Source organism: Gossypium hirsutum, chromosome D02, assembly GCF_007990345.1.
Source record: "Gossypium hirsutum isolate 1008001.06 chromosome D02, Gossypium_hirsutum_v2.1, whole genome shotgun sequence".
Lineage (NCBI taxonomy): Eukaryota > Viridiplantae > Streptophyta > Magnoliopsida > Malvales > Malvaceae > Gossypium > Gossypium hirsutum.
Genome location: NC_053438.1, coordinates 16600208 through 16612811, shown reverse-complemented (window position 1 = coordinate 16612811; position 12604 = coordinate 16600208). Strand labels below are relative to the sequence as shown.

The 12604-nt window shown below is 31.2% G+C and overlaps 2 protein-coding genes across 3 annotated transcripts; one reads left to right on the top strand and one right to left on the bottom strand.

The window, feature by feature from the left end:
* The first annotated feature begins 6174 nt into the window (after positions 1–6174).
* Positions 6175–7677, top strand: LOC107910329 (homeobox-leucine zipper protein HAT22). Its single transcript, XM_041088507.1, has 3 exons — positions 6175–6892; positions 6974–7053; positions 7142–7677. The coding sequence occupies exons 1-3, from the start codon at positions 6482–6484 to the stop codon at positions 7419–7421; spliced, it is 771 nt and encodes a 256-aa protein (XP_040944441.1). The 5' UTR covers positions 6175–6481; the 3' UTR covers positions 7422–7677.
* A 1735-nt stretch (positions 7678–9412) lies between these two features.
* On the bottom strand, positions 9413–12393 carry LOC107910330 (homeotic protein knotted-1). 2 transcript variants are annotated; one of them, XM_041088506.1, is made up of 6 exons: positions 11645–12393; positions 11454–11579; positions 11242–11377; positions 10795–10914; positions 10071–10321; positions 9413–9992 (listed from the first exon to the last, which is right to left on the bottom strand). In XM_041088506.1, the coding sequence occupies exons 1-6, from the start codon at positions 11855–11857 to the stop codon at positions 9786–9788; spliced, it is 1053 nt and encodes a 350-aa protein (XP_040944440.1). In that variant the 5' UTR covers positions 11858–12393; the 3' UTR covers positions 9413–9785. The 2 variants fall into 2 exon arrangements, with proteins under 2 accessions (XP_040944440.1, XP_016693642.2); XM_016838153.2 differs by lacking the exon at positions 10795–10914 and having other exon boundaries at positions 11645–12372.
* Positions 12394–12604: the final 211 nt, after the last annotated feature.

The following is a 12604-nucleotide window of genomic DNA, read 5'->3' as shown; positions in this document are numbered from 1 at the left end:
CTAAATCCAAAAAATCAAAAACCAAATACAAAAACTTACCCATTACAGTAGATGCAACAACATTAGTTACTTCTCTTCTATTAACCATTGTGGCCCTCAACCTTAACCACTGATATCTTTTATTGTCTTATTTTCTCCCAAAACGAAAATACCAATCCTTCAACCTTCAATCGTTCACTCTAACCCTTACTCTCGATGTTCCAGTCCTTCAATCGTCCAACCTTGAGCCCTAAAATTGATTTCCATCCCTTAACCTTATTAATCGATTTCCCAATCGATAGTTTGTGTTTTTTTACCCTAAAGCAACCCATCTATTTTGATTTTTCCCTAAACCCGTATAAACTTTGAGCCTTCGGCTGCTCCTCCAACGTGGCAAGTTAACTGGCCATGTCAGCGGTCTCGTTAAGCCAGTGACGGAAAATGTTAATGGTTTACTGATTTGTCACTTCTCGTTAATGCTAGTGACTATTTTGTTATTTTTTGAAAGTTAAGTGACTGAATTGAAACCAGAGTGACTGTTTTGTTAGCTACATCAAAGTTGAGTAACTGTTGGTGTAATTTACCCTTTTGAATTAAAAAAATATGTTTTATGCATTTATCATGTACTAATACCTAAAAAAATCAATTAAAATTATTTTAAAAATGTGCTCAAAGCTTTAAATCTTTAAGGAAATGATTTTCAATGGTTCCACTAAATTGATAAAACAATGGTTTTGGTTAAAAGAAAATTGGTAAAAGTTTAGAAGATGGTAATGTAATATCATTTAATCGTATCCATCTTCTTACACAAGTTATAGAAATCTACATGTTGAATCTCATCAATCACACTTATTTTGCCAATGTATTGGTCATTTCCCAATCCCAAAAGCTGTTTTTCAACCAGAAATTGAATAAAGAAGGGATGAGAAACAGACTTTTATAGCATTTTCACAGTTTTCAGCTCCAGTTGTAGGCCACCAAATCTTGGGGATTAAGGATGAAAAGAAAAATAGGCTTTAATCCCTTTAAGGGTCTCTTATCTCATACCTTTATTTTATCTTCAACACTTTTTCCATTTGATTGATTTAAATATCAACTATAAGTTGTTATGTCCCTTAATTTATCTTCATCCAAAGTATGATATACTACTTCAAAATTAATGAACTCATTCCTACGTGTTTGGACACGTGGATTCTCAGGAAAATTAATCCTATGTGTGAACCTAGCAAGTTTACTACTACAAGCAGCCTTTGTTTTCCTTTTGTCGTTTCGCTAATGTTTGATTAAAAGGTATTAATTTATTGTAAAGAAAAGGTTCATTATTGTTGGACAGTGGGATTAAAACAATGTTCCCCTTATTTATTATATCAATGAAGGCTATATCTTCATGCTTTTTCATGACATGATAATCATCATTACGCTTTAGTTATAGAAAAAGCTTTTAATGAATGCATTCTTTGTCTATATCAAGCTTCTTTGTTTGTATTCTTCTGCTTATTATTGTTTTAGTAGGGGTGAGGTTGTTAGGGATTCAACCTAAACTCTTATCTTACAACATAAATGCTTATATTAATTAATATATTTTTGTTGACACATTTGAAGACAAGGTGAATTCTATGATTGTTTCTGAAACATTGGCCACAACTTGAGGCACTATTTTATTGTCATACTTGTTTACTTTTAGAATTGGCAAATTTTAAAATAAAAGCAATGGGCTATCTGTTTTTGAGATATTTGGATAAGTTAAAACCCAAAATATGAAAATTAATTTTTAAAGTAAAAGCATTGTGCTATCTGTTTTGGAGATATTTGGACAAGATAAAGCCCAAAACATGAAAATTAATTGAGTTAAAATTGATGACTTGAAGATTGGTTACTTGCGGTTCAAGTTTGGTTGCTTGCGAAACAGGTGAAATCACTTTCTATAGTTGAAGACTTTGAGTTACACCAAGACTCTTATGGAATTATTATCCTATGCTAATTTTTAGTTTTAGTTCATAAAAAAAGTGATTAGACTATGACTCTTATGTAAGCAAAACCTTAGTATATAAAACTTAGTTTTGTTTAGGTTAAAGAGTAACTGAGAGAGTTAATTAAGTCTTAGCTCGATTGGCATAAGCACTGTTGCCAATGCAGGAGGACGTGGGCTCAAGTTCCTCCTATTTATGGGTTGAGGAGGGGCTATGGGTAGTTCTAGGCATTGTGTCAAAAAGAGCAGATATAATCAGAACTTACAATGAGATTGTTCAAAAAAGAAAAAGAGTAGCTGAAAGATAGAGAGTACAAATTTGTTTAAGTTAAGAATGTTTTATGTGTGCATTGTTTTTGTAAGCATTCAAGAGAGCCTCTTAGATCGCAAAACTAAATTTTCGAAGTAATCTAGTCTTCATACAATGATGATGTTGCTATATCAACGAGAGTTAGTCGATGTTAGAACCTAAATAATTGGTTGTACTGTGAGAAAGATAGTGGATCATTACTCTAGACAAGGCCCTACAGACGTAAACTAACACGAACTGCACAAACAATCTTGGTATTTATCTTTTCTTTTATGCATGTGTTGATTTCGTGGTTGAATTTGTGGCCACAGTTTCTGTTTGCAAAACAAGTACTCCTCGTTTCTACGATCTCAATTGCATAAATTAAAAATATATTTATATTTAAATATAAATTTTAAAATTATTAAGTTAAATAACCTAACTTGAAGATTATATTTTTTAAAATAAAAAAACTATTAATAACTAGTACCGATTGGTAAACATCAATATAGACATGTATTTGTTGAAAACAAATCAAAACACACTAAAGCCAGGGAAGCACATTAAAACAAATCCTAAATTATCTAGTACACATTTAAAACCAAAATAGTACATACTGACCGATAATCAGTATCGATCACCATGAAATATATTCCAATAGTTTATTATATATGTACACTTCATACACTTTAATAATTTTTTTATGTGTGAATTCCATTATTATAGGTTTTTTTTATAGAAAAATATTCTGAATCTTCAATATTTGCATGGACGATTGTTTATTTTCTACCCACACTTTGCATTAGGATAATTATTTTTAGATTAAATAGTTAAATTTAAAGATTACAATATGCTTCAATTTTTTTTTATTTTTTTGTATATTTAAAATTTAGTTTGTATATTTTTACTTTTAAAAATTTAGTCTCTCTATTTTTCGAATTTAAAAATTTATATTCAATTGTTAATATCGTTAAAACTCTTCAGTTAAATTTGTTGGTGTGACATTCTAAAGTTTAAAAAAATACTCACTCGACAATCATGTCACAAAAAAATGATATTGTAATAGACTTGAATTTAATAAAAATTTAACAATGTTAATAATTTTATAAAATATGTACACTAAACTATATAAAAGAATTTTAAAATATAAAGATTAAATTCAACTATTTTTATATAATTAGAAACTAAAAACAGGTGTACTGCCTTCTTTGACATGGTAATATAGATATGCACAATACAATCCGTACGCTTAATACATTCTTTTATGTTGGAATTCCATTATTATAGGTTTTCTTATAAAAAGAATTACGAATCTTCAATCAACGTTTACTTACCTATCATTGACGTAGATGATTTATGTTAATTACTGTTTTATCTAAGTTTAAATTAAAATTACAATAACAAAAATAAAAGAAAAGAAAAGAGTGGTATTTAATTCTTTTTATTTTAATAAATAAAAATATACTTTTTAAGCTTTAAATTAAATTTTAAAATAATAAAAACAACTATGGATTGAGTCTTAGTTCGATTGACATCAGTATTCTTGCCAGTGTAAAAAGACGTGGGTTTGAGTGTGCTGAACACCATTATCCTTCTATTTAAGGATAATTTTAAACATTGTATCAAAAAGAGCAGATATGAGTTTAATGTACAAAAATAAATAGAACATAGTTTACCAAAAAGACAAAATAAATAAAATATTATTGATGAGAGATATCAACAAGGGAAGAGATAAATAGGAGAAAATGGTGGTGTAAAGGACCCTAGCAGCAAGTGGCTTAATGTTGGGTACATTCCTGTTACTAGCGGATAGTCCCCACGAGAGGTAACTTATTCAGAAGATTGAGCAATTAGTGATGATCTAGAGGATGAGAGGAGAGGAATCATTCGCAAACATCTTTAGAGAGCTCTCTCGAAATATCACATATCCAATCCAAGTGAGGTATAACAAATATAATAGTAGCATCAAAATTAAAATAGTTGTAGAATTATCCATATTTTACATATAATTCTTTAGTGAATGGGTAGCAGTGGCAAACTCAGGGGCTGACAAGGACCTGTCCTCCCTAAAATGAATTTTTTTTATTTACGTCCCTTTATAGTTTATAAAATTTTAAATTAGTAAAGGTAAAATTGCATTTTGGTCCCCAAAATGATAAAATTTTGATTTAATCCTTTAAAAATTATAAAGATATAAACTATTAAAATGGTAAAATTACATTTTTACTATTGTAAAAATATACAATTCAGCCCTGGGTAAATTCTAATGCTTGTAAACCAAAGATTTTAATGGGAATATAATTATTAAAAAGAACAAAAAGAAACGGAACACTTACAACATGAAATTGCTGGAACTCGAAATCAACTTTGAAAGGGCAGTTTGTGCAAAGGAATTATATCATCTTTGAAATTTTTAACATGGAATCTTCATTATTATATACGTCCTATACCAAATGTTCAATGATTTGATATGAGGGCCGGAGGTCCCATTTTGCCATTTCCAACATTATGGTGCACATCTCTTTCTTTCTCTTCCTCCAGATTTTTGAGTGAAAGTGGTAGCTATATGTCGTTTCCCCCATTTGCAGTGCAACTAATAACGGTCCAGAATCATCTTGAATATATCTTTGAATAAACTCGAAAAATTGATTGTTCGTAATGATTTAAATCTCAGACCTATTTAATGTTATTTCTTAAAAGATGATTATATAAATTAAACTTTGAGTTTATAAAAGTTTATTTAAAATAATCATGAATTTCTATATTGTGAGAGCTTATTTCATTGTTTTTCTGACCATACCAAGTTGTCTGGTGTTCTTGCCTGCTTGTAGGAATCAAGTTATAAGGTGATGTCGTGCAAGAATATTTGGGGTTTTGGGCAAGTTTAACAAAGAGTCTATGTCTTGTTAGAGAAGTAAGGCATGTAAAAGTGGGGAACAATTGGGTGGTCTGCAATTAGGTGTACATACAAACACATAGTTGATGATGGGTCTTTATATAATTCTAATATATATATATATATATGAAACGTTGTCTCCTATGATTTACCTCACTAAAATCAACATCCTTGCCTAACTGATAATAATTTTGAACCCCTATCTTTAATTAATCACCACACCCATCTGGTGTTAACACAGGAAAAGAAAGTAATTATATTTACATTCAAGTGACAATAATCTTCCTCTAAATGTTGATTTATATATATTAAAAGTAGATGTCTGAACTATGAAGTAAATGAACTAGGTTTATGTACTGTTGAGAGAGAATCAGTTCTCTTCTTGACAGAAGTTTTTGAAGTGTCATTCTTTGGGACGTTAATCCAAACCTCAAACGATAGAAATATTGTTTTTCAGATGTCTATGCTCAATTTTAGCCTCAGGTTTTTATCTTCCTACTTCGAGGAGAGTCCAAAGGGGTTCACAGAGTTTATACTAGAGCGCCTAGATCTACTAAGGCCCTTTAAAGGCATGGGTTCGAACTCCACCAAGGCGAAAATGATAAAACATTTTCTTGGTGGACTTAGGCACTCACGCCTAAACTCCTTGGACCCCTTTGGGCTCTCCTCAAAGTGGGAGACAAAAACCCCAAGCTAAAACCAAACATAGACATCTCGGAAGCAATACCTCTTCTATTCAAGGTTTGAGTTGATATCTCAAAAAATTTAACTTCAAAAACTTCTTTTAATAAAAAAGTTTATTCTCCCTCAACATTTACAAACAAAAATTGTGTATTTTTTTATCAATGTATTTAAATATCAAAGTGTCTAAAGTGTGAATTTAGAGTGAAAATCAGAAGAAAAGTCCAGGAAAAAAAAAAGTAAAAAAGAGAGGTCCAATTATTTTCTCTTTTATATGCGCTTGTGTACATCACCACTTTCCATATGATTCCACATATGCAATCCACACTATGCACTTTATACATTGAATTCTTGGTTCTTGGATGGACATGGTGAGTGAAAAAGGGGAGTATTATTAGAAAAAGGTCAATTGACAATGAGAGATGGGAATTTTTAACTATTTGCATATTTATTTCTTTCTATTAATAATTCATTTGTAGAAACTATCAAAAACTTAGTTGAATTAATTTAAACAATACATTGAAATAAATTATGGTCTCTTTTGTACCAAAAAAAAAGAAGAAGAATCCCTCCCACAGCCTCACCCTCTATAAGTCCCTTCATCCATTGCTCTCTAAGGAAACCTTTTAGCATCAAGAATCAGTGCTTAGTTTTAGCTTTAACCACGATGGGGTTTGATGATATTTGTAACACCGCCCTCGGTCTCGGCCTAGGCTGCCTTGTCAAGCAAGAAAACATTTCGCAGTTGGATCATCACCAACAAAAGAAGAAGCAATTGTTCCTCAAACATGACCACTTTTCACCATCTCTTCTTTCTCTAGCTCCATCGTATGACACATGCGCTATTATTGATGCCCACCAACAACAAGCCTCATCTCTCAGTGCAGCATCTTCATTTTCAAACTCGAGTGTTAAGAGAGAGAGAGATTTAGGTGGTGAAGAGGTAGAATTGGAGAGAATTTGCTCAAGGGTGAGTGATGAAGACGACGAAGGTAGCCCCAGAAAGAAACTTAGGCTCACCAGAGAACAATCTTCCATTTTAGAAGACAAATTCAAACAACACAGCACTCTCAGTCCTGTACTTCCCATCTTCCTTATTTGATCTTTATTCTATTTAATGTTTTATATCTATAACTTTTGTTCCCTTATGTGTTAACAGAAACAGAAGCAAGCTTTAGCTGAGGAGCTGAATCTAAGGCCACGCCAAGTGGAAGTATGGTTCCAAAATAGGAGAGCCAGGTTTTTGTACTGACCATATTGCTTGGAAAGTTTTAGTATTTGATATTCCCAAGAATGGGTTTTTTATTTTACCTTTATTTTTATGCAGGACAAAGCTTAAACAGACTGAAGTGAACTGTGAGTTACTGAAGAAATGTTATGAAACACTAACGGAGGAGAACAAGAGGTTGCAGAAGGAAGTGGAAGAGCTTAAATCATTGAAAGTAACAGCTCCATGCTATATGCAGGTGGGAGCAGCTACCCTCACCATGTGCCCTTCCTGTGAGAGGGTTGACAATGTGGGTGAAAACCCTTCCACCACCCTTTTTACCTTGGGACAGAAATCTCATTTCATCACTCCCTTCACTCACCCATCTGCAGCTTGTTAGGCCTACTTATTGTGACCATCACATATATGAACTGAATGTAGAGATTAAATGTTACTAGATATATATCTATATGTTTGTTGTATAAATTAAATATTAATTTGTACATACTTTGCAAAAACTGAGATGAGTATCGTTGTTCCTCTCTTTCGAAATCAAACTCCCTTCTATGTTTTTTTATAATAATATTATCTCCAAAAATTTGAATTTAACTTTTTTTTAAATGTAATATGAAACTTTTATATATTACATTGATTGATTTTTGCTCATGTAGTGAAGCTAGGGTACGTTGTAAGAGGCATAGATGAATGGAATATTATTTTAAATGTGTAAGAATTTATTTACCACAAATAATATTAAATTTTTGTGATTCGAATCCATGAGATAAACACGCAATGCTACTAGCATTTAAAAAAAATGTTAAAATATGTACTCTTTGAAAATTAGAAATTTAGTTTATATACTTGTATTTCTAGGAATTTATTTTCATTATTTTTTAAATTTTAAAATTCAGTTTTAACTGCTAATATTGTTAATTGTTTTTTTGTTAAATTCAACTTATTTAAAATATATATATTTAATTACATGGCCATCGAATGAATAATTCCTTTAAAATAAATTAGATAGGAATAGTCTAAAAAAGAAAATTCATCTCCCAGGAACTCCTTCATTCATGTATTGTTGGAAAGGGAACTGAAATGAAATCGCCCTAATTATGTTGCTCAAGGAAAGTAAAACATAAAAAGGAAAGCAAGGACGACGACCACTGAACAAAATATTTAAGAAAAGGCAGACATTATAGAAAGGAACATTTAAAATAAATAAAATTAAGATATGATTAGTGAGTCTCTAATTATGGGTTTGAATAATTAAACTTTAAACTGGTCAGTGTCCAAATAATCATTATTGAATTTCGTTTTTTTTATTTATTTGTAGAATCATGATTCATTTTGATATATTCTAAATATATAGTATGAATTAATGCTTACCATGATTTAATAACATTCATTGCTTGGCATTCAATCATACATAATTTATCATTGTAAATAAATTATCATGAAGTTCGACTATACAAATAAATACCTCCTCATAGGTGTGTGAAAAAAGGCCAAGCAGCCATGTGAATTCGTCATCTAATTATCTTCGTATTCTTCTTTTGATCATTTAATTTTAAAAATTTTCAATTTAGATACTAAACTTTGTATTCATTTCTATTTTGGTCACTCACCGTTATATTGGTAACAGAAATAATAGCATTACCTTTTCTTAACCGACATAATAACACATTTATTCATCAATACTTACATATTCTATCATTTTTATCCTAATTCTAAATAATTCAACAAATCTAACACTTCACATTTACAAATTCTATCAATTTGATACTCAAACTTCCTAAGCAAAACTTTCAACTTTTAAAATAAAGACATTTCATATCTATCAATTTATAAAACCCCAAAAAGGAAAGAAGAGAAAACTTTTCTAATTATACTAAATATGCTAATAAAAAATTCCTTTTGATTCAAGGATTATCATCACATTTATGGATAGGGAAAGTTTTTTTTTAAGTGAGGCTTAAAAAAATCGCATCTTTAATATAAAGTTTAGTGTCTAAAGTAGAAAATTTCAAAATTAGATGACCAAAATAGGAATGTGGACATAATTAGATGATCACCATTAACTAGTTTAAGTGCTAAATTGAATTTCAACATTTATATTTACCTTAAGTAGTCTAATGTTTTATTAGAATAAGCTTTTTTTATATTTTTTAATTAATACTAAAAAAATTAAATTCAATTTCAATCTATAAAAATTATCATATTCAGACGTAAATATGAAATTATGGCACTTCATTTATATATATAATATTTATAAAAAAATATCACATTATTATCCGACATTAATTGCACTCCAATTCAAATATATAGAACATGGAAATGGTAGTTGTTATAAGATATCACGCTATGTTGGTAAAAGTATCATAGAGGCCCATGTACTAAAAAATTGTATTGCATTTTACCTCTTCTATTAAAAAATAAACAAATTAGCCTTTATATGTTAAATCAAAGGATAAATTGGTCCTTTTAGAAAACATCAAATGCTACTGTTAAAAATCGATTCATGTACATCAATATGAGGTACATATGATACGTCACGTGTCATTGCCAAGTTATTCTGTCAATCACGTTAATTTTTAATAATACAAATGAATGATTTTTATAACAGAAAAGACCAACTTATTCTTTGATTTAATGTACATAGACTAGTTTATCCAACTTTTGAATAGAAAAAAATAAAAGGTCTCCATGATAATGTAGAAGTTTGCTCTATGACTCCAATATGTAAGTATGAAGGGTTGATTGCAAACTAAGATGGGCCCGGACGATAAGGGCCGCCACCCATGTAATGACCATCCATATAAAGAACTGCATTTGGTGAATGCAAGCCATCCATCACCATGAATTGCGAGTCTTCAGAAGGTTTCCAGTGGCGTTTCCTTTGATTTATAAACCAATTATTTATCTGTTTTTGGTCCAACCCAGTTGATTCAGCCAATGCCACCTTCTCTGTCTCCTGTACCATTTACCGTTCATTTTAGCAATCAATGGATAAAAAAAAAATCAATTCAGTATTCCAGTAACATATACATACAGAAGGGTATGGCCATTTGTAATGCAACTCCCACCAAGTAAGCAATTTTTGCCTAGATTCTTTGGGTAGTTTCCCTTTCTTCTTTTTCTTGGAAAGTTCTTGCTTTAGACTACTTAAATAGCCTCTATATTTCCTCAGGAGTTGGTTCTTCAGTTCTCGATCTTCGGCTCGAGGGTTGGTTTTGGTTTCTCCATTACTATGGTTATTGTTTTCTTCTTCCTCAGATGAACCAACACCGTCACACTTCTCATCTGTTATGTTCAACAACATCATCAATATGTATTCACAGAATCAGTCATTCTACGTAAGTCTCAGATACGAGTGTCTCTAACACTTGTACATCATATTTTATTATGAGTTGAACATGAATACTTAAAAAAAGATAAAAAGTCCAAGTGACTAATTCAAACAAAAGTCCTAGCAAAGATAGCTAGTAGAGAGATGGCACATGTAAAGCCACAAATAGCTAAAGTCGTAAGGACTGTTGGCCGTAGTGGAAATAAGGTGAAGGAAAATTGAATGCATTTGCCTATACAATTCAGTGAAAGTTGACCGATCAAGATTATAACTTTATAAGCTCACCAAACTGTGTCCAGGACAACCACAACAGTGAAGCTAATAAAAGAACCATCTCCAATTCCATATCACCAAAATTTTCAAAGTATTCGTGTTTAATGCATTCTTTAACAATAATATAAAGATAAAATCATCTATGTGAACATACAAGATCTAACGTATTCGACATCCATGGTCCGAGGATATAAAAGACGAGCATCTTTGCCATAGCCATAGCTGTTAGTATGAGGTAGCACTATCTCTCCAGGTACGTATTTATGAACAATAACTTACAAAAAGAGAATCAGATTCATTCCAAAAAGAAAAACAAATAAGAATGGCTTTGTTTGGTCAGAGATCGTTTAGAATATAAAACAAAAAGGTAACCCATAAAAGAAGCCAACGTGGGAATTTTTTATTTTATTTTTTTCATCATTATTGTTTACATTACACCAACTATAGCATAAACCCAATTGTGTTTTTGTCTTTGTTCTTCTTTTCAAATATTAGTTTGATTTGCAATTTGCAATCAAATTTATTACTATAGACACGTGATTAGCTAGGGTTTCTCTTCACTGTTGGGTCTTCAAATGAAGAAAAGAAAATAAAAGTATACCAGAATTGAAGATCTGCACTAGGCCATTGCTGACCCTGTTAAGTTGAGCTTCGGTCCTCCTAGTGAAATCCAAAGCTTCTTGCATTGGCCTCATCAGTTCATCTCGATATTTGACCAACATGCCATAATAAGCTTCCTGTATTAAATAAATGCATCCACAATGTTAGCCAAAGACAACAAAGTTTATGACAGAACAAATGTTAAAATATTACCATAAACTGATCAAGTTCCGGGTCTTTAATGGTGTCTCTTGTCGATGACACTGCAGATCGCCGTCTTGCCTCAAACTCTTGTCGAGCCGCTGCTAGCCGGGCTGCTACTTCAGGCGGAGCTCCTACCTGTATGACATTGACCAACATTATATATAAATACAACATTGTATATACTTTTATGGGCAATTTACCTTTTGGCAATCCATGTAAGCTTCGAAGAGATTAGAGCAGTGAGGATGAGCAATGATCTTGGCTTTCATATCTTCCGCTTCTTGTTGGTCTCTCAATAAGTGGAGCTTTGGTGGATTTTGTGAGGTGTTGGTTTCAGTTGCTACAACTGGAGATGCATACACGAAATTTCCCTTCGGGATACTGTTCCCGTTTACTCGATTAAATTCTTCCATTTTTAATTCTTCTTTTTCAACAAAAATTTTCTCGGAAACCAAACAAGGAAAACGTAAAACCCTAAAGGAATGGAAACTCTAACAACCTACTCATTTACTGCAGGAAAAGAAATTCCCATTTTCATGAGATGGAGTAAATTAACTTGAACTTTGGTTAAATGGGAAAATATTCAAAATCTTTGAAGTTTTATGTCAAGGAGGACTTGAAGTAAAATTGCACCAAGACTTGTACATGTTAAGAGAATATTTGAAAAAAACGATACCCAAAAACTAAAATCCGAAAAAGAAACAAGACTTACACTGAGAGTAAAGTAGAGGTTATCTGGAAAAGAAGTTGAAGATGAATGGAAAGGAAAGGAAAAAAAGGGTAAGCTTAAACCAGAACCGGCAAGCGACTGCGTGTTAGGTCGTTGACAAGACGTTCATTGTTGAAAGAAAAGAAAATGGAAATTATTAAAGGCAAATGAAGACCAAAAGATAAGGCTATTGAATCTCTTTATTTTATTTATTACTCTCTCTTTTTTCAATTACTCTTATTTCTATCTGATCGCCTTTATTGTATTTATCAATGCACTTCCATCTCACGGACGAACCAAAATTTTCACTTTTTATTTTTGTACTTTTGTTAGTTCGGAGAAGATAATTATTTGATAAAGAAATAGTTTAATTTTATAAGTGAAGTTAAAAATATTTATAAGTATTATTACATCTATAAATTTTCATATGGGAATCTACAACAAAATGATT

Bases quoted from the DNA above. Each gene is read 5' to 3' on its own strand.
- LOC107910329 (XM_041088507.1), top strand. From the start codon at position 6,482: ATGGGGTTTGATGATATTTGTAACACCGCCCTCGGTCTCGGCCTAGGC. The intron at 6,893-6,973 runs GTACTTCCCATC...ATGTGTTAACAG, and splicing joins AACACAGCACTCTCAGTCCT to AAACAGAAGCAAGCTTTAGC. The intron at 7,054-7,141 runs GTTTTTGTACTG...ATTTTTATGCAG, and splicing joins TTCCAAAATAGGAGAGCCAG to GACAAAGCTTAAACAGACTG.
- LOC107910330 (XM_041088506.1), bottom strand. From the start codon at position 11,857: ATGGAAGAATTTAATCGAGTAAACGGGAACAGTATCCCGAAGGGAAAT. The intron at 11,378-11,453 runs GTAATATTTTAA...TATTTAATACAG, and splicing joins CGGAACTTGATCAGTTTATG to GAAGCTTATTATGGCATGTT. The intron at 9,993-10,070 runs GTATGTATATGT...TAAATGGTACAG, and splicing joins ACAAATGGCCATACCCTTCT to GAGACAGAGAAGGTGGCATT.